Source organism: Rhinolophus sinicus, linkage group LG12 (genome assembly GCF_036562045.2).
Source record: "Rhinolophus sinicus isolate RSC01 linkage group LG12, ASM3656204v1, whole genome shotgun sequence".
NCBI lineage: Eukaryota > Metazoa > Chordata > Mammalia > Chiroptera > Rhinolophidae > Rhinolophus > Rhinolophus sinicus.
In genome coordinates this window covers 17,270,196-17,292,152 of record NC_133761.1, presented here as the reverse complement: position 1 = coordinate 17,292,152, position 21,957 = coordinate 17,270,196, and the positions used below count along the sequence as shown (strand labels likewise).

Sequence of the window (21,957 nt, the reverse complement as noted above, 5' to 3'; positions counted from 1 at the left end):
ATTATAGGGTAAATTACTTAGATTAGTACCTGTAACATATTATCATTATACTGCCAATCTTTGAGAGGCTTCCCGGTAACGTGCTAAGAGCGCAGCGTGTAGATGTTCTTGAATCTGACCCATGACTGCGCATGTGCGCCCCCGGGAACTCGCGCATCCAGTGGTTTCCCTGCCCAGGCGTAAGCCCCGCCCCCAAGGGCACGCCCCTTAAAGCGCGGGCACCGTGCCTGACGCGCGCGCTCGTGTGGGGAGTGACGTAAACCAGCAAGCAGGTGGGTACGATGGGGGCGTTCGCTTCCGGGGCCAAGCGAGTTTTAGTTCCGGCAAAAGCCACCATCGCGGGTAGTGGGCTGTGCGCGAAGCGTTTGCTGCTCCTGGGTGGTTCCGTGGCCTCGGTCCGGGCAAGCCAGGCATGAAGATCACGAGGCAGAAACACGCCAAGAAGCATCTCGGCTTCTTCCGCAACAATTTCGGGGTCCGCGAGCCGTACCAGATCCTGCTGGACGGTACCTTCTGTCAGGCGGCGCTGCGGGGCCGCATCCAGCTGCGTGAGCAGCTGCCCCGCTACCTCATGGCGGAGACACAGCTGTGCACCACCAGGTGGGCCGGGCCAGGGCCGTGGCGCGGGGGATCCGGCCCTTGTGGTAGAGACGAGGCCGCGGCTCACAGGCCGGCACGGGGAGCCCACGAGGTGCGGGGCGCCCCGCCCACGGGGAATGGACGCTTCCGTGGTGGCGGCGCTGTGGAGGTCGGGGCTGTAGCTACAATGTAGGCAAAAAATTCAGTGCCCTGAAAAGATTCGCGTGCCGTTACGTTAGCCTGGCGAATAAGACCACTTGGTCCCAGTCCTGCGGACAAGTTATGTGACCTCTGGGAGCCTTGGATTTCTCATCTGTCAACAAACAAAAACAAAAAAACCCATAAAAACATAACTACTTCGAAGGTTGCTCATCGAAGAGGTATAGTGTATGTAGAGCATTTATTGACCTCTAAAACTCACCCCCTGTACGTGGTTGCTGTTACTTGCATAGCTCTTCCTAATTTAAATTAAAAATGTCCACGCTTCACCACTGCCCTGCGAAGTAACATCTTCCATTCCCAGAAAGATAATTCAGCATTTGAGATGACGAACTTTGCCCAAGGTTATTTGTTTATTCAGTTGTCTTTGTTAAGTTACCAACCATATGCCAAGCTCCCCTGTAGCCACTGAGCGTAACTTGGTGAACAGGACAGACTCCCAGCCCTCATGGCCAAGAAGGTACATGTCATCCTCCAATTGGTGTGTTTTGACTCCAGGTCTAGTGTCCCCATTTCATGAGTGTGGAAACATTAGGATAGAACCTTGTCAGGCTGGGAGGGAGAGGGGTTGGAATGATGAAGGTTTCATAGAAGAGATAACTTTTGAGCCCAGTCACCGTTCTGAAGGGAAGGACTATTTTGAGTGACAGAAAAGTGACACATGACATTCCTTGCTGTGGGGATTGTTTGAACAAAGGAATGGATTTGTGAAGTGCCTGGGAAAGGGATTAGAGCACAGAGTATAGTTGGAAATGAAGCTGGGAAGAAGGTAAATTGAGGCTAGATCATGACGAACTATTATTAAGGAACTTAGGCTTTTTTTTCATTTTACAATGTTTACTTTAAAAAAAGTGAACAAAGAAAGTTAAAATGACCCATAATACCAACACCAGTGAGTAACCACAGTTAATATGGCAAGTTCTTTCTAGGTATAGACACCAAAAACACAAGAATGCGCTCTTGCTGTGCATACGATGTTAATGGCCTGCTTTTCTCATAAAACACTACTCTATGAACAGCTTTCCATATTCTGGACTTCTCATTCTCAGGCAGTGCCTCAAATGGGTTAGAGGTACCCCAACATGTTTGGTCCTCTTAGCCTTCAGGGCTACCAGACAATTCCTTAGTCTGTACCCTTGAGTTTCTTCTGGCTACAAGCAACTTGTGCATTTATCCCTGTGTGCCACAGAAATATTAACATTTTGAATACAGTGCTATGATATAAAAAAGGTTGAGAAGTACTGCAGGAAATGATATTCTACAGCATTTTTTCCCTAAAGAATTTAACTTCTGGACTATTTCTTACATACACAAAAATAGAATAGTATAATCATGTCTGTTACCCAGCTTTTGCAATTATGGGCATGGACAACCATGTTTCATTCATCCTTCCCCACTCCCTTTGGTGGTTTATGTTAAAACACATTGTTCTGTCAATTCTTGGTGTGTATCATGAAGAGATAAAGAAGCCTTTTTAAAGCCAGAATTCAAACAAGGTACATAAATTGCATTTGAGTTCTATGTCTCTTAAGTCTTTTTTTAACTATAACAGTTCTCTCCCCCTCATTTAAAATTTGCTATTTGTGTTTGTAAGAAATCAGATCCCTTGTTTTCCTATAGAATGTATTTGCTGCCACTAGTAGTTAGATCTAGAGGGTTTACTCATATTCAGGGTTGAAGAAATTTGGAGTTTCTGTAATTTGAGGAAGTAGAGCAGCGGAATGCTGTCAGACATGATAACTATCTTTTAGAAAAAATAACTGCAACAATGTGAGGGCGTGTGTCGGAGAATCAATAGAGTGAAGACAAGCAAACCCATTTGGTGGTTGTCCAATCAAGAAATAATGGGAGCCTGAACCTGGGAGAGGAAAGGCAGAAACCTAAGGAATCTACAAAGAGCCATCACTGAGATAGATACCACCAGCTGAGTTAGGACTAACAGCTGCTGGGATAGGGGTAAGGGTGAGGAATAAAAGGTCAAATAAGATTTCTATCGGATGTCTGGGAAGATAATAAGTTCAAAGAGATAACAAGCTCTGGAGAAGTTGGGAGGCAGGAAAGTAGTTTGATTTTAGACATGGTACATTTTGAAAAGCCAGTGGTGAGACGGTTAGAGCTCTGTGCTCCTAACTCCGAAGGCTGCCAGTTTGATTCCCATGTGGGCCAGTGGGCTCTCAACCACCAGGTTGCCAGTTCAATTCCTCGAGTCCCGCAAGGGATAGTGAGCAGTGCCCTACGCACCTAAGACTGAAAGGACAACAACTTGAAGCTGAACGGCACCCTCCACATCTAAGATTGAAAGGACAACAACTTGACTTGGAAAAAAGGCCTGGAAGTACACACTGTTCCCCAATAAAGTCCTGTTTCCCTTCCCCCAAAAAATCTTTAAAAAAAAAGCCAATGGCGGGACATGCATGGGAAATACTCACTAAATAGCTGGCAATTTGGGTCTGAAACTCAAAATAGAGGTAAAACTGATGACTGTAGAAAGCAAAGTCTCTTAAAAAAACAAAAACAAATGGTGTGATCAAGTGAATCTGGTAAAGACTGGCTAGGTTTCAAAAAATCTTTGACTCAATAGTTCTTTTTTTTCTTCTTAGTGTTATGGAAGAAATGCCTGGGAAGCTTATGAAAATGCTAATATTTGAGTCTTCCACACGAGGTGCAGATTTCAGGATGAGAAAAGAGCTAGAAATAATACAGTTTATTATCACTGTCATTCTGTTATGAATCCTTTATGGATGACACTGGGAAAAACATTGGCTTATATTAACATGAAAATGCAGAGTGAAAGGAAGTTGTGATTGTTTTTCAACAGCCAAGTGACGAGAATTTTCACTTTTCTGAACTGAAAATATTTTGAAGGTGTACCAATTTGTACTTGAAGTAGAAGCCCATAGCACTTTGGTTGGGGCAAGGCATCTACTGTCAACTGCTTGGGTTTACATTTTAGCCCTACCACTTACTAATTTGAAGTTGGGCATTTTACTTGAAATGTCAGAATGAGGTGCTCTGAGATTAGGATAATTTTAAAGTAAGTTGTGTAACTTAGTAGGAATCTTGAGATTAAGCACAGATATTTAAATGTCAGTTAGCGTGCTGCCTGGCACATAAGTGCTCAGTAAATTTTAACTATTGTTATTGTTTTTTCTACTTGGTGTATAAATTTTCCAGGTCTTTTAAGAGTGAAATGGCTACTATATGATTTGTGGCTACTGTATGACAACTTCAGATCGTATTGGTATAGTTTTAGTGTAAAAAAAAAAATTTGAGTATTATTTTATATACTTGCTATACTTGAACAACCGATGTTTCTGTTGTAGTTGTGAACTACTAAATACTAATAACATTTTCTTTTTCAGATGTGTGTTAAAAGAGTTAGAAACATTGGGAAAGGACTTATATGGGGCAAAACTGATTGCACAAAAATGCCAGGTTCGAAATTGCTCCCATTTCAAGAATGCAGTGAATGGATCAGAATGTCTGCTTTCTATGGTGGAAGATGGAAATCCTCATCATTATTTTGTGGCATCACAGGTGATACTCCTTTTAAAACCAGAGTCAATTTTAATCATTTCTAGTTATACTTCATATGGAGCTATTTATAATAAGAAAATAATTAATGGAAGTGGTTTGTTAAAGTGTTTCAACTTTTTAAAATACCAGCTTTTAAGTTAATTTGCAATCAGTAAAAGCAATTGTCATTAGAGAATTTGAGAACCTTGAGCGTATTGATTTTCTTAATTAGTGAAGTTTCCTTTTTTTAAAATAAGAAATTATTGACATAGAGATATGACTACATGTTTTGGTTCTTGAAGGAAAGACAAGTAGAGCAAAGATTTTACATTCTATGTTCGTAAATGTGTTTTCATGTTTCCGTATTTCTCAAAAAGTCATGTTTCACATTTGAGACTGTACCACCAATACGAAACTGTTTCAGGCTTTTAAAAAGACTGGGAGGCAATGGAAGAGAGACTCAGGGCTGACATTAGTGAAGAAGTTCACATTGATACAGATTGCTTCAATATGTTTTCAGGACTATAAAATTACGTAGAGGCAAGGCTGGATCTATAGTCTGAGTCAACTAATTCCTGCTTTGTTTCTATTCAACCTCTGTATGCATTCTTGACCCTTTCTGGAGTACATCTTAGAGCCGAAGCAAGGGAAACCACCTAACATCTTTACCTTTGCATTAGTTTGTAATTCATGGTCTTAGAATATTGATAAATCATACTGTTCATACTGTTGCCATGACAATAAATAAGAACTTAACTTTTTTTTTTGGGGGGGGGGAATTCAGTTCACACTGTTGCCACTTAACTATTTGTGCTCAGTTTTTGTTTCTTTCCTTTCTTTTTCATAAAATATGCTGTACTCCCACTAGTGAAACATACTGATTTGAAAAATACAACCTATGAGCTCTTATTTTTAATGTAACCCTTTTGAAGTTCTTATCATCTTTTCCCGAAAATAAGACCTAACTGGAAAATAAGCCCTAACGTGATTTTTCAAGATGACATCCCCTGAACATAAGCCCTATTGTGTCTTTTGGAGCACAACCTAATATAAGACCCGGTCTTGTTTTCAAGGAAACACGCTAGAAACCTATCTAAGACATCTTATTTAATTGACGTACTTGAACTAAATAATTCTCTTTTTCTTTTTAATAGGATCAGAATTTGTCTATGAAAGTAAAGAAAAAGCCTGGAGTTCCTCTTATGTTTATTATTCAGAACACTATAGTCTTGGACAAACCTTCTCCCAAAACAGTTGCCTTTGTTAAAGCAGTAGAGTCAGGTCAGCTTGTCTCAGTTCATGAGAAGCAAAGTATCAAGCAACTCAAAGAGGAACAGGGTTTAGTGAAAAACTCTGAACAGAGAAGAAGAAAGAAGCGCAGAAAAGTAAGTGGCCCCAATCCTCTTAGCTGTTTAAAGAAAAAGAAAAAAACACAGGATACAAAACCATCTGCCTCTGAAAAGAAAAGAAAAAGAAAAAGAATCCGGAACAGATCAACCTCAAAAGTCATTTCTGAAAAGCAGAATACAGAAGGATAAGAAGATAAATCCTTTGGATACTTTGAAAGACATTCAAATGTGAAAAGTAAATTTCTTTTGAAAACTGTGGAAATGCTTCAGATAAAAAACTAAATTTATTTTTGTACTGAATATTAACCTATAAGATTTTGCCTAAAATTATTTGTAAATAAAAAAACAAAAACAAAACAGTGAATATGTTTAGGTGTGACGGTGTTCACTTTTCTTACTCATTGATTTTGGAGTTTGTTCTTTGATGTAAAACTATTATCTCTTTCTGTCTCACTGCCAGCTCTTACCCCCAACATTATATGCAAATAGTTTCAAAAGTCAAATGTCAAAAAGCTTGTGACAAAAAAAGTAGTCCCTCTTTCACATTTACAGAGAAAATTTCCTCTTTCAACTCATGTAGTGGTTATAGAATTTATATCTCCAAATAATATGAATATTATTTGATCCATCCACTTTTGATCCATCCATTACTTACTGACTTTCTACTAGAAAGAATGGAAGTTTGCTTGCTTATATTACTCCCCCATTTTCCAATATATTAATATTTTAATTTTTATGCACCCTAAATTCAGTATTTTCATTATTGTGACTAAACTTTATAAACCACTGAAACAAGTAGCATGCTATGATTGAGTTTCTTTCTTGTACTACTTTCTTTTTGTTATTCTGGAGGTTAATAATGGTCTCATTTTCTTTTAGCATCTGACTTGACCTTGCCACATATCCCAATAACTCCGTAAGGACCTCAAAATACAATTTTCCACATGATAATATCTGGTCATTTCTTACCCCTGGAGATACTTCTTCTGGAACCTTCCATCCTCTAATGTTGAAAGGTTTTCTGCTGAGCATGTTGCTCAGCTGTCACTCGGGCACTTGTTGCCCTTATCCAAAAGATCTACTTTTTCATTTCTGTTTCCTAGATTCTTCATTTTACTCCTTGGTTTTCTCTTTTGCTGTAGGGGAGCAAAGTATGTAGGAAGTACATTTTTTTGAGGCTCAACCAGTGTGTCTACCCTCATATTTGTTGCACTGACAATCTAGCAGGATAAAAAATTCTTGGTTGAAAATCATTTCACTCAGTTTCCCTGGACAACTTATTGTTTATAAGGTCCTAGAGGGGGGAAAAAACCAACCTATTTGCTTTTTTGATTTCTATTTCAATAAGGAGGATTTTCTTTCAAATGTAGATGTTCATTTCAATAGAAATATTCCAAAAATAAGTGAAGTTTGGCTATGAATATGTTACTTTAATTGTGTCAAAATGTCAATTCAATTAGGAATTGAGTAGTCAAACTTGTCTTTTTTTGCCCCCACCTCAATTGTTTTAATCATCAGGCCAAAATTACCATGTTTTTGTGCTGAAAGATTGAAACACAAGGTTGATGGAAAATCAGAATCTGAGTAGTAGCTCCCTTCAAGCAGTAGTTCTTAGTCTATACTATTGAAATATCAGATATGAAGTACATCATGAATAAATCCTTACTAATGGCTGAAATGAATGACGTTTTTAAGTTTTGAGGCAATTCAAATTTATCCCTACAGAAATGTCATTCTCAGTTGAATTCAGTAATGCTTTTATGGGGAAAGTGGAATTGTAGCTTTAATTACACTGGAAATAACACTAACACCAGCTGTATTATCTGGCAAGCCAAGTTAGTGTTTGCATTGTCATTTCATGATTCTGTTTTAAGTTCTTAACAGTAGGAACATATTTTAAAAGGAAGACAAAGATATTGGAACAAAAAAATATAGTTCGATAGTTTGTATGGGGAAAGATAACATTTGTCAATAATGACGAGAGTTAAGATTACCAAGTCAAATGTAGACAATGTGATAAGGTGAAATGCACACATAATATTTATTTCAATATGCTAAAATGCTTACATTTTAGTTATTCCGCTTTAACAAAGCATAATGTGATACTGTGATTTATATTAAGACCTATATATTTAGTTTATGAAATAGACCACAGCCACAGTTCCTGGCTTACAGCTCCCAAAACTCTTGGGATTTCCTAAGTAATGAGAGTGTAAGGCATCGCTTACATTAATGAAGTGACTTGGAAAGCACCGAGGATACGGGCTGATTGTCATTGGAGGCAACCATGTGGTTAGAGGGCTGGAAAGTTCAGTCCCACCCCACAACTTCTGGGGAGGGGAGAAGAGCAAGACTTAATCACTGGCCAATGACTTAATTAAGCCTATGTAGTGAAGCCTCCATAAAAACCCAAAAGGAAGGGTTCAGAGAGCATCTGGGTTGGTGAACACTTGGGAGATTTGGGGAGGGTGGAGTGCATGGAGAGCCCTCCCCCCATGCTTTATCCTATGAATATTTTACATCTGGTTTTTCCTAAGATAGTTTCTTATAATAAACTAGTAATTAAAATGTTTCTCTGAGTTCTGTGAGATGCTCTAGCAAATTAATCAAACTGAGGAGAGGATTGTGGGAACCTCTGATTTCTAGCCAATCTATCAGAAGCACAGGTAACAGTCTGGGTATGCGACTGGCTTCTGAAGTGAGGTGAGGGGTCAGTCTTACAGGATTGAACCCTTAACCTATGGAATCTGATGCTATGTCTGCGTAGATAGTGTCAGAATTGAGTTGAATTGTGGGACGCCCAGCTGGTGTCAGAGCACTGCTTGTGTGGGTACCGCCCCCTACCCCCCCATACACACATTGAAATTGGGTCCAGGAACCCAAAATTCTTACTTATATTTATTCAGTGCTATCTGCCTATTAATAGTGTCTGAAGTGGAGAGCTGGAAAAGACAACTCATTTTTATAAAATAGTAATTTTTAAGTTAAAATATTAAAAATTCAATATATTACAAAATACATTATTTAATATCTTAAAATTTTGATTAGTCATTCATATATTTCCCAGTAAATTACTTTAAAAGGTATTTTAGCAAAATGATATATCTTTGTACTACAATTCTTGTATGAATAGTACCTTTATAACACCACCCTGAAAATTCTTAACACTGCTTGTTTCATTTTCTCAATACAATTGAGGGAAGGGGCCAAAAGAACCAAGGGAGTCTGCACATGTGGTCATAATCCATTTTGTGGTTTGGAAATAAAAATGTTGAGAACCTCTGCTTTTGAGGGTAGCTACTGGGGATAAAAGTGGAATACATGTGTTTTGAACTCTGAAGTTTGCCAGACTGAAAAATCAAGTTTCTGAAAACCACTGTCTTTCATAAACACCTCAAAATAAAGTGTCTGCAGTTGAGTTTGGGCAGGATTCATTATTCCCTACATTTTCAAAGCCCTACAACCACTTCTCACTCCCACAAGTATGTAAATTAAAACTAGAAGTCATTTCAGAACAACTGAGTTTCAAAAGTAAAAGAGGTTTCCTGTCTTCTATTTATGCATAGAGTTAAGAGATTGTATTTTATGTCTTTGCATGCAGATAAGGCAAGATGGCTACGATTTGACAGGTTTAATTAATAGGTTTTCATGGGTAGATAGAATGAATAGTTTGCTGTCTTCCCGGACACAGCCAGGGTTTCTCAGGGCACCATCAGTACTTCTGGGCACAGCCAGACTTCCTGGGCTTCTTAGGGTACCACTAGTCTCCCCAGGCACAGCCAGGGCCTCTCGGGGCACTGCCACTCTCTCTGGGCACAGCCAGACTTCCTGGACTCAGCCAGGGCTCTACAGCTGACGGCCAAGTAGCCCCATCTGATGGCCATCCAATCACAGTTGATGGCCATTTACTACCTGAGCCAGCACCTTTCTATGTGAGGCCGAGAGCCTGGAAACTGCTTTCTGGAGCTCTGTCCCCACATCTATCTCAGTTAATTTTTGTGTATGAAATGAGTTGGGGTCAAATTTCTTTCTTCTTCTATATAGACATAGCCAGTGGTTACAGCAGCTTAAAAAAAAGACTGTCTTTCCTCTTTAAATTAACTTGGCTCCTATTTTCCCATTTTGATTGCATACTCCTGGAGGGCTGGGAGTTTATTTCAGACGCCTTTGTCTCTGAATTAATTAGGATTTGGTTCAGCTCTGAAAAATAGGGAGGCAAAATGACAGTAGCTTGGACAAATGTATCAATTAGTATTCCTGAGTAACCAACCATCCTAAAACTCATTGGCTTAAATCAATAATCCTTTACAGTTGTTGGCTGTGGTTTGGCGGATCTAAGCTGAGCTCGAATGGGTATTTCTCAGGTTGTGGCAGCTGAGGAAATTCTGCTTCTCACTCGGGTCTGGTTTGGTTTGGATGACCTCCTTTCACCTTGATAGGGGTTGGAGCCAAGCTAACCAGGGCTTTTCTTCTGGTAAAGGAAGAGACATAAAACAGAAAGCAGAAATGCTGGTGTCATGCCGGGTGTCATGTGGGGTCTGTAGTCCCACTCCCCACATAAAAACACAGGATATGGTGAGGCCAAAAAGGAACACCCACGGAGCCATAGATAGGGGAGTCATACCACTACAGTCTTGCTGGCGGTTGGGTTGGATACACAGGAAGCAAGAGCCACTGGATCCGCAAACTGCTGTCCACTTCTTTCTGCCAACCAACCTCACTTGCTGGCTGCAATCCGCATCTCTGCAATCCGCAATCCATACTCCACCTGCCACACCTTGCTAGCTTAGCCATGGCAGTTATATCAGTGGCTAATGGCTAACCGGTAACAGCCGATGGCCAACTAGTCACAGCTGATGGCCATCTATGACCTGAGCTAGCACCTTTCTATGTGAGGCCAAGAGCCTGGAAACTGCTCTCTGGGGCTCTGTCCCCACAGCTGGAGTCCTCGTGGGCCCAGGCTCAGAACCAGCACACGGTTTTTGCTTTGCTACTACCCATGAAGAAGTCACATATCCGAGCCCAAAGTCGGAGGGTGGGGGATGCACTTTGCCCGTGATGCAGTCATGGAAAGGGTGTAGCAATCGGAGGAGTGAAGACTTAGGGGGCAATTGTTCCATCTACCACAACTTAGGAATTTATTTGTCTCATGTAAAAGTCCAGAGGGAGGCCATCCAGGGCTGGTGTGGTCCACAAAATTCTCAGGAACTCAGGCTGCTCCTATCTTACTGCTCTGCTCTTCATGACCTCATTGTCAAGGTTAGCTCCTGGACTAAGTTGGCATATTCAGCTCTAGCCGTGAGGTATGAGAAAGGGACAAAGTAGAAAGGAAATAAAGGGCACATGCCATCTTTCATTTAAAGGAGATTCCTAGAAGTTGCCACATGACAATTTGACCACATGTGGCCACAGTTGGTTGCCAGGGAGATTGAAAATATCATCTTTATTCCAGTTAGACACATGCCCAGGTAAATCAGGAGATCTGTTACCAAGGAAGAAGAGAAAAATGGATACTGGGGACAAGATAAGTAATGCGATGTACATCTAGCCTTGTACAAAGAATGGGTTCCAGAAATATTTGTTGATAAAACTCAGGAGGAAACAGTGGTTCTGAATTAAACTGGGGTTTGAAACTTGTTTTAGAGTAAGAAAATAGTGAAGCCAGTTGTTTCTAAAAAATCAAAGATTCATTTATAGCATGGAATCCAATCTAGCTTCAAAGAATTAATTAGTTTTACATTTTTCATTTTAGTCCAATATCAACAGTTGCTCAATGTGAAACAGATAAACCTATTTAGGAAAATGCTTCTCTCTCAGAGTTGGTTGCTGATAGTGACTCAGGCTATAGTCCACTAGGTACTGAAAGGGCCAAAAGGAATTGTGTTTATAATGCAAAAATGACATATCCTGGAGCCATGAAAATGGCATGAGAAAATTCTGTAATTGTTCTGTTCTGCTAAAAGAAAAGATCAATAACAGCTCTCTCAGAGATTTAAGATACAGTCCTTTGCTTTCATTATCACCTGGGCTTACTATATACTGAACCAAAGATTTTCCTAAAGGAGGGCAGAGGAGACCATGGATCCACCTGAGCAGGGATAAGAGGTGAAAGGTGGGCCAAAGGGATGGAGAGAGTATGGGAAGGAAGTTAGTCTCAGGGAGGAACCTATCCTCAAAAGGTTAGGTCTAGTACTAGAGAAAGACACACACTGACAAATAAGGCACTAAAGTGTGACAAGTGGACAGACACGTTAATTTCCACCTCAGGGTGCCTTGAAAGTCACATGGCTTATGAAGAAGAGGTAATTCTAAAACAGGAAAGAGAGAGAGAGGTGAGAGTGCTCTGTGCAGCTGGAATAGTTGAGCACAGCACTGAAGTATGGAAGCCTGTACAGTGGACAGTTGTGTGGGGTGGGGGTTTGGAGAACAAACAGGTGTGGTTACAGATGAGGCTGCTGCATTTGGGAGGTAGGCAGGAGTCAGCTCTCTGAGTCCCTGTAGATATTCAACTCCTCTTGAGCTGTAGGCAGTGGAGAGCCATTGTGGAAAGTAGCATGATAATATTTGAATTTTGAATACATTGCATTGGTAACTCCAAGGGATGAGAGAGGACATGTAAGGTAAGAGGTAGGGGGAGGTGGGTAGCCCATTTAGAAACTGTTGCAATAGTCCAGGTGAGAGATGATGGTGGCCTGAAATCAGAGGTAGTAGCCACGGGGATGGAGAGAGACAATTTTGAGAGACAGGTAGTACCTTCCTCAGGATAAGGTTCTGAGGAAGATGTAGAACCTTGAAAAGGTTAAACATGATTTAAAAGCTGTATTATCAGTTGGTTCCAGCTTACTTCTATAACTTCATCCATCACCACTGTCGCTTTGTTTCATGCCCTTGCATCCTGCCTCACATCTTTGTATTGGCTTCATTCTCAGGCAGAGTCTCTAGATAAGGCCAGAAAAATGGCCCAACATTTTTAGGCTTATGGGGACAAGACAGAGCTGGAGATGCTCTCAGTCCCGTTCTTTATCAGGTGCCACTTCTGGGACTGGCATCACACAGAGATTGTGTGTATGTATTTCTCATAGAGAGGAGAGGTGTTGTTATCAGGAGAAGGATGAAAGAGATGAGACATAAAAGCTACCTATTACATGTTCCAAATTTCCACACTAGGTGGGATTTTGGATTGGCATATAATGATATAAAATATAGTGTCACGTTATTACAAAGTTAAAGAAATGATTAGGCTAGCTGGCTTGGAATCCCAGGGTGTGGTTTCATCTGGTGCCACCTGACGGCACATGTCTGTTGTCTGAATACCTCTCAGGGCGATTATTTAATTCATCATCTAAACTGGTACAGTTTTGTCTGGGATAAACTAGACCAATACTAGGTAAATCAGGATGGCCCCCAGCAAACTGGAGCCCATGGTCACCCTAATTCTGGGTCCTGTGTCTGGCGGAGACTTCCAGGAATCTCCTGGTTAGTTGATACTTGCTTCCTTTGATCTGATTCTGAAACAAGGAGCCAGGATTGTGAGGATCCATCCTCTGCGTCCTCCTTGTCACCAGAGACAGGATTGTTCCATTTTGTTTTTTTTATTTCCAGCTTTACCTTCCCCTCCGTTCATCCATCATAACCCAAAAGAGGAACATGAGCAGAAAGCGGATCAATGACCCTTTTGGAATATATCTAAATTGTTATCATCAGGCATATATTTAATATATTTTATTAATGATCAAGAAAAATAGCAACAAAAATTGCAGATGGTGGCAAGAATAAGTCATCTTGTTTTTTGTTTGTATGTCTCTGTGTCTTGAAGTATCCTTTATATACCCCCTTCAGTTCCTACCATGTAATACTATCTGTGTCATTCTCTTCTATTAGCCTGCGAGCACCTGGAGGACAGGGGTCATATCTTATTTACCTTGGTGTCATTGTTTCTTATCACAGTGCTTGGGCCTTGTCAAGCATTTCTCAAACTGAAGTCTAACACCAAGTTAATGATTGTGCTATTAAATTCAGCAACTGAGTTAAAGAGTGATTTCCATGGAGAATCTGTCCACATTTAATTGTAGTCTCGGTATTGATTCAGTAGTAGACCCTAACACATTGTCTGATTGTGAAAATGGTTAATCCACTGTACCTCTTGGTAGGGATCATAACAGATAAACACGATTACATCAACCCTCACAAGAGCATGGAATTTACTTTTCTGTGGCATTTAGCTTCTGAGAAGCGAAACAAACCACAGGAACTAAGTTCTGATTTATCAGTTGGCCTCACAGCTAAAACTCAGTTATTTTTGTAACATTTTTTAACAATATTAGGCAGTAGTGGTGTGCTGGTAAATGTTTAGCAGTCAGGTCTCCTGGGGGGTTGAGGGGGGAAGCCCTGTTGCAGGGCTTGCCAATTTCTGTGGTGTAAATACTCCTGCCTTGGCTGATTCTAAATGACGAATGTGATGTGACCAAACAAGGACCTGGAAAGAGATGTGAACTTATGTGAGCAGGCTCCAGCATACCGCTGATGAGGTTGGCGCAGAGCTGACCTGGGCCTGGAGCTGATGAGTCCTTTGGTATTCATTCATCCAACAGATACTTATTGACACCTACTGTACGGGTGCTATTGGATATATTAGAGGACAAACAAGACAAAGATCCCTACACTGTGGGACTTAAATTCTTTAGGGGAGGCAGAGACAGAAGATGAACAATAAACATATTTAAGAAATAAGTTATGTAATATACTAGAAGGTGGTGAGTGATGAGTGCTACAAAAGTAAATACACGTACACAAAGTCAAGGGTGAGTGATTGAGAATGTAGGAGAGATGGTAATTTTAAATGGGATGGTCAAGTGGGCTGCTCTGAGAAGTGACATTTGAGCAGAGATTTGAAGGAGGTGAGGGAAGAACATTTCTGGATATCTAGGGCAGGAATGTTCTAGGCAGAGGGAATAACTACAGCAAACACTCTGAGGTGGGAGGTTGCATGGCTTGTTCAAGGAATTGCAGGGAAGTAGTGTGACTAAACAATAGAGAGGAAGAGAGGGAGGGGAAAAGGAAGAAGAGGGAGGGAGTGAGGTGGGGAGGAGAAGAGGGAAGAGAGAGTGGGAGAGAGAGACATTGCCTGACTCTAGGTACCGTGTTTCCCCGAAAATAAGACCTAGCCAGACTATCAGCCCTAATGCATTTTTTGGAGCAATAATTAATATAAGACCCGGTATTATATTATATTATATTATATTATATTATACCCGGTCTTATATTAAATTAAGACCGGTTCTTATATTAATTTTTGCTCCAAAAGATGCATTAGAGCTGATGGTCTGGCTAGGTCTTATTTTCGGGGAAACACAGTAGGAGAGGTCACAAGGGAGAGCGTTGGCTTAAGAAGGGAGAATAGACTTCAGATTATTGTGAGGACTCTGGATTTTACTCAAAGAAAATGGAGAGCCATGGCAGGCAGAGCAGAAAGTGACATCATTTAATTTAGGTGTTAAAAGTATTGCCTTGGCTTCCATGTTGAGAACAAACTCTAGCTGGGAGACCAGTTGGACATGGTGAGAAACAATCTTACTCTGGACATATGCTGAAGGCAGAGCCAAGAAGATTTGCTCACCAACTGGAAGTAGGGTTGCATTCATTTGCTAGAGTTGCCATGAAAAAGTACTGCAAACTGGATGGTTGTTTATTGTCTCACCGGTCTGGAGACTAGAAGTCTGAAATCAAGGTGTTGGCAGGGCTATGTTCCCTTGGAAACATGTTGGGGAGAATTTGTCTTTGCCTCTTCCTAGCTTCTGGTGGTTTGCCAGCCATCTTTGGCATTCCTTGGCTCTCAGCTGCAGCCCTCCATCATCACATGGTACTCTCTCTCCCCTCATGTGTTTGTGTCTCTTTTCCTCCACTCATAAGGACACCAGTCATATTGGATTAAGGGCCCACCCTAGTCCAGTATGATCTCATCTCAATTTAATTACATCTACAAAACAACCCTATTTCCAAATGTCATATTCTGAGGTAGTAGGGATTAAAACTTCAACAAATCTTTTGGGAGGGCATGATTCAACCCAGAGCACAGTGGGGTTCAAGATGACTAACACTTTTGGCCTGAGCAATTGTAAAGACACAGTTGCCATCAGGCAAAATGGGGAAGGCTGTAGATGGAGCAGGTTTTTGGGAAAAGATCAGGATTTACAAAGTATTCCAAGTCATACCCGTATAATTAATCAGCTTATTGCTCTACAACTTAAAAGCTAGAGAAGAACTCAATTCTTGTAAATGTATTATTATATATATATGGATGACGGCAAAAGAACCCCGAGACTAACTGCTCTCATAAGAAAATCACATTACAGAGTCTGAAAACATTAATTCAGCCTTCTGAATAAAAACTTTTCAATTATTTAAGTTAATGGAAAGTTGTAAATATTGCATTTCACCTTTGTCAGAAACTTTTTTTGCAAATTCACCTTTAGTACACAGATAATTCAGGCACTGGGGAGGAAGGACTCTTTGGAAATCTATAAAAGCCTTCCAAACTCTTTAGAGAGGTAGAGATGACTCTTAAGGGATGAATCTAAGTAAACATTTACCTCATTATGCAAATTAGGTGTAGGCACCAGAGCCGTTACAATATTTCAGTTGAAAATTAAATGTTCCTAGCCTTGAATCTGTATCAAGCATTTTCATCTTTCTTTGTACACCTTGGCACATTGTTATTGTTTCAGGGGTTATTTGATTGTACAGATTGAAACCAGTTCAAACTGGCATACACAAAGGGCAAATTCACTAGAAGGACACAAGAATATGTTCCAAAATCCTAGGGAAGGGAGAGAAACTCAGCTTCACGAAGATCAGGAATTGGAAATGCAGATTCAAGGTAGCCACTCCATCTAGCTCCGTGTCTTTCTCTCTGGGGTTCCAAGCTCTTGCGTCTCTGTGTATTTGCTTCCCTTTTCCTATCCCGAATGGCCAGTTGCCTCTTGCTCAGATGTCCTGCTTGCCCACGCCATCTCCCTCTTTTTTTCAATGGTGCCCTTAGCCTCTGTGTTTGTATCGCATTGCAAAGCCAAAGCTGACCACCAATAAATCGATACCCTCCAGAACCTGAATGTAAATTTTTGCAAGAGGGAATCTGAAGTTGTCCACCCTTGGTCGAATCAGCTGTGTAAGAAGGAAAAGGTCATATTTACTCATTAAACAAATGCAACAAATGCTTAGTGAGAACCCACCGTATGCCACTTGCTCTTATATGTTGTATGGGAACTGCAGGGAGCAAAGTCCTCACACTCATTGGAGCTTAAAATCCATTGTGGTGGAAGAGCGCCTGCAATCCACCCTGTGTCCATGTGTATGGGATGGTTGGCGTTAAAGAAAGGTGGACAGGTATCTTAAAAGGAGTACCCCATTTGGGGATTTGTCAACATGGATGTCACATCTCTCTGAACTAGGTCATACTTGGATTCTTCTGCTGTAACTGCAGTAAGAAATTCACTATTGCTCTTTTTCCTACCAAAAGCCAACAGTACACTGCTTTCCTTTCTTTGCCAGAAGGTGAGACTCTTTAGTCATTCACCCGGGCTTGTCTGATATAATGCTCTTTGTGATGGGAGTGGGTACAGGCCGGTGTGCTTCTGCCTGCTGTCAAACCTCTGTTCAGCCAACCAGGTATTTGTTTCATCACATAATCACATAGCAGTAATAGCTAACCGTTCCTGAGGGTTTACAATGTTGCTGTGCAGCGGTCTAAGTCCTTTATGTGCATTAGCTCATTTAATCATCACAACTCTCAGGAGAAGGGTCTTATTTTACAGATGAGGACACGTTAGAGAGGTTAAGTGATTTGCTCAAGGCCTCTTAGGTAGCAAGTGGTGAGTAGGGATTTGAACCTAGAGTCTGTGGAACAATTACTAAATTACATGCTCTCTAAGGGACTCCTGGTGATGGTTGGGGCTTTGAAATACCTTTAGTACCTTTCCTAGGACAGAAATGACAGGTCCATGGAGATTCCCAGTCATAACTTCCCTTCCTTCCTTCCTTCCTTCCTACCTTCTTTCCTTCCTTCCTTCCTCTTCCTATCTTTCTAACTATTGGAAATTTTTTCAATTACTAGTTCCCCTATTTCTGGTACCAAAACTGTCCAAAATGTCCAGAGCTCTTTCACATCATCAAAGAAGAAATCTGATGTCTTTGTGATACCATTCTATGACCCTGTACTGAATCCAAATCCAGTTATTGTTGGGTACTCTTATTCACATTGCAAATTTTCTCTCTCCCTCTCTTTAGCATCCGTAATAACCATCAGTGACAAGTACATACATCTTATCATGTTCTCTCTCTGATTTACTCAGAGATCAAATTGAATTTCAATTCAGGGTAGTCTGCCATTTGGTTTGCTCATAGAATGCCTAGTTAACAGAAGTGAAGTTTATTGAGCTAATCATAAGTTTACCAATGGAATTTACTTTAAAAGATAGTAGTCTTATTAGAAATGAAGCTATGAATGTAGGAGGGTACCATTATCTTAATCATAATTTCAGTTTAGGTAGAAAACAGACTAGGCTAGGTTTAGGGTGAGTAGGACTTGGAATGGGAACAGTCCACAGACTTAGCGCTAGAGAAGAATGGAAATTACATTGGTGGCAAGTGACAGAAAACTGCCTTTAGAAAGGCAGAATTTATTGGGTCACATAACTGAAAAGCTCAGGGATAGATTTAGCTTCAGTCTCAGCTGGATCCAAATACTCAATTTCATTCAGGCCACTCCTCCATCTCTCATACTGAGAGTTGACAGTAAGTTACACCAATTTTTTATGCAAATGCTAATGAGAATAAAAAATAATCCAAGTGAAAATTGACATGACCAGTTGATCATACTGAGAGTTCACAGTAAGTTATGCCATATTTTTATGCAGACGCTAATGAGAATACAAAAAAATCCAAGTGAAAATATAATTCAAGTCTAAAGAACAGGTATCAGTAGTGACCATTTGTTTTATACACACACACACGCGCGTCTGTGTGTATACTGGAGGTGCCAAAAAATGTATACACATGACTTGTATTCATCTTTTGTTATTGGTATATATTAAGTATTACAATTGTAATATAATTTTTCCCTTTCCTAAATGTGTATACATTTTTTTTTGGCACTGTGTGTGTGTGTATCTCTCACATCTCCCTTATCCATTCATCTGTTGACAGACATTAGGTTGTTTTCATATCTTGCCTATTGTGAGTAATGCTGCAATAAACATGGGAAGGCATATGTTTCTTTGATATCCTGTTTCCATTTCATTTGGATATATACCCAAGAGTAGAATTGCTGAATCATATGGTAGTTCTATTTTTAATTTTTGAGTAACATCCAAACTGTTTTTTGTAGTGGCTGAACCAACTGGCATTTCCATCAACAGTGTACAAGGGTTTCCTTTTCTCCATATCCTCTCCAACACGTGTTGTCTCTTCCTGATGATAGCCATTGTAACAGGTGTAAGGCGATATTTCACTGTGGTTTTTATTTGTGTTTCCCTGATGATTAATGATGCCGAGCCCCTTTTTATGTACCTGTTTGGCTACTCTGATGTCATCTTTGGAAAACTGTCTATTTCCTTTGTTTATTTTTTAATCATATTGTTTTTTTGCTGTTGAGTTGTATAAATTCTTTATATTTTTTGGATATTAACCCAGTCTGATATGGTTTGCAAATATTTATCTCCCTTTCAGTCAATTGCCTGTTCATAGTGTTGGTTTCTTTTGCTGTGCAGAAGCTTTTTAGTTTGATGCAGTCTCACTTGTTGATTTTTGCTCCTGTTGCTTGTACTTCTAGTGTCATACCTAAACCATAACTGCCAAGACCAATACCAAGGTGCATCTTTCCTGTGTTTTCTTCTAGGAGTTTTACAGCATCAGGTTTTATGTTTATGTCTTTAATCCATTTTGAGTTAATTTTTGTGAGTGATGTAAGATAGGGGTTGATTTTTATTTTCTTGAGTGTGTGGTATCCAGTTTTCCCAACGTCATTTCTCGAAGACATTATCCTTTCCCTATTGAATATTCTTGTCTTCCTTTTCAAATATTAGTTAGCTGTAAATGCGGGTATTTATTTCTGGTCTCTTGATTCTGTTGCATTAGTCATGAATATTTTTTAGCTAGACCATACATTTTTTATTACTATAGCTTTGTAATATAGTTTGAAATCATGACGTGTGATGCCTCCAGCTTTACTTTTCTTTCTCATGATTACTTTGGCTAGTTGGGGTCTTTTATGGTTCCATACAAATCTTTGAATTGTGTTTTCTATTTCTGTGAAAAATGCTATTGGAATTTTGGTAAAGATTGCCTTGAATCTATAGATGGCTTTGGGTAGTACAGACATTTTAACGATATTCATTTTTCCAATCCATGAACATGGGATCTTTCCATTTGTTTGTGACTTTTTCAGATTCTTTCATCAAAATCTTACAGTTTTCTTTGTACAGATCTTTTACTTTCTTGGTTAAATTTATTCCTAAGTATGTTATTGTTTTTGATGATGTTATTGTGAATGCAATAGTTTTCTTTCTTTCTCTTTCAGATGTTTTGTTGTTAGTGTGTAGAAATGGAACTGATTTTTGTATGTTGATTTTGTATCCTGCAGATTTACTGAATTTGTTTATTAGTTCCATACAGGTTTTTTTTTTTTTAAGATTTTTTTTTATTGGGGAAGGGGAACAGGAACTTTATTGGGGAACAGTGTGTACTTCCAGAACTTCTTTTTTCCAAGCCATGTTATCCTTTCAATCTTAGTTGTGGAGGGTGCAGCTCAGCTCCAGGTCCAGTTGCCGTTTCTGGTTGCAGGGGGCACAGCCCACCATCCCTTTGCGGGAGTCGAACCGGCAACCTTGTGGTTGAGAGGACACGCTCCAACCAACTGAGCCATCCGGGAGCTCAGCGGCAGCTCAGCTCAAGGTGCCATGTTCAATTTTAGTTGCAGGGGGCGCTGCCCACCATCCCTTGCGGGACTCGAGGAATTGAACTGGCAACCTTGTGGTTGAGAGCCCACTGGCCCATGTGGGAATCGAACCGGCGGCCTTCGGAGTTAGGAGCATGGAGCTCTAACCACCTGAGCCACCGGGCCGGCCCAACCCAACAGGTTTTTTGTTGTTGTTGTTGTCGTTGAGACTTTAGGGTTTTTTATATATATGATTATATCATTTGCAAGTAACGACTATATTACTTCTTTCTTTTTGATTTGCATGCCTTTATTTCTTTGTGTGTCTAATTGCTTTAGCTACAATTTCCCAGTCCTGTGTTGAATAAGAGCGATGAGACTGGGTGCTCTTCCCTTCTTCCTGATCTTACAGGAAACATTTTCAACCTTTCACTGTTGAGTATGATGTTAGCTGTGGCTTTGTTATACGTGAATGTTATTATGTTGCAGTATGTTCCTTCTATGCCCAATTTATTGTTTTTTATCATGAAAGAATGTTGTATTTTGTCAATAGCTTTTTCTGTATATTTGAGACGATCATATAATTTTTATCTTGCGTTCTGTTAATGTGGTACATGACATTTACTGATTTGCATATGTTGAGCTAGCCTTGCATCCTAGGGACAAATCCCACTTGGTCATGGTATATACTCCTTTTCATGTGTTGTTGAATTCAGTTTGCTAATATTTTGTGTAGAACTTTTGTACCTATATTCATCTATATTAGTCTATAGATGCATATTAGTCTATATTAGTCTATCGTTTTCTTGTGGTGTCCTTATCTGGCTTGGTATCAGGGTAATGCTGGCTTCATAAAATGAATTCATATGTTTTCTTCTCTTCTATTTTTTGGAAGAATTTGAGACTGATTGGCATCAAGTTTTCCTTAAATGTTTGGTAGAATTTGCCAGTGACTCCATCTCGTCCAGAAGTTTTTAGATTACTGGTTTAATCTCTTTACTGGTTATTGGTCTGCTCAGATTTTCTATTTCTTTATGATCCAGTCTTCGTAAGTTGTATGTTTCTAGAAATTTATCCATTTTGCTAGGATATACAATTTGTTGGCATTTAATTGTTCATAGTAGTCTCTTATGATCCTTTATATTTCTGCACTATCAGTTTAATGTCTCCTCTTTTATTTCTGATTGTATCTTAATCTTCTTAGAGTAGGTAAAAGTTTGTCAATTTTCTTTATCAGTTTGTAGAAAAACAGCTTTTAGTTTTGATTTTATTTTCTGTGTTTTTTTCTGGTCTCTATTTCATTCATTTCTGCTCTAATCTTAGTTATTTCCTTCCTTTTGCTTACTTTAGACTGAGCCTGTTTTT

The 21,957-nt window shown here is 39.8% G+C and overlaps 1 protein-coding gene across 1 annotated transcript; it reads left to right on the top strand.

Annotated features, from left to right (window-relative positions):
• Positions 1-310: 310 nt before the first annotated feature.
• On the top strand, positions 311-6,027 carry UTP23 (UTP23 small subunit processome component). Its single transcript, XM_019747374.2, has 3 exons — positions 311-600; positions 4,161-4,335; positions 5,469-6,027. Exons 1-3 carry the CDS (start codon positions 413-415, stop codon positions 5,850-5,852), a joined length of 747 nt encoding a protein of 248 aa, XP_019602933.1. The 5' UTR covers positions 311-412; the 3' UTR covers positions 5,853-6,027.
• The last annotated feature ends 15,930 nt before the right edge of the window (positions 6,028-21,957 follow it).

Excerpts from the sequence above, each read along its gene's own strand:
- UTP23 (XM_019747374.2), top strand. The coding sequence starts at position 413 with ATGAAGATCACGAGGCAGAAACACGCCAAGAAGCATCTCGGCTTCTTC. Across the intron at positions 601-4,160 it reads ACACAGCTGTGCACCACCAG|ATGTGTGTTAAAAGAGTTAG; the intron begins GTGGGCCGGGCC and ends TTTCTTTTTCAG. Across the intron at positions 4,336-5,468 it reads ATTATTTTGTGGCATCACAG|GATCAGAATTTGTCTATGAA; the intron begins GTGATACTCCTT and ends TCTTTTTAATAG.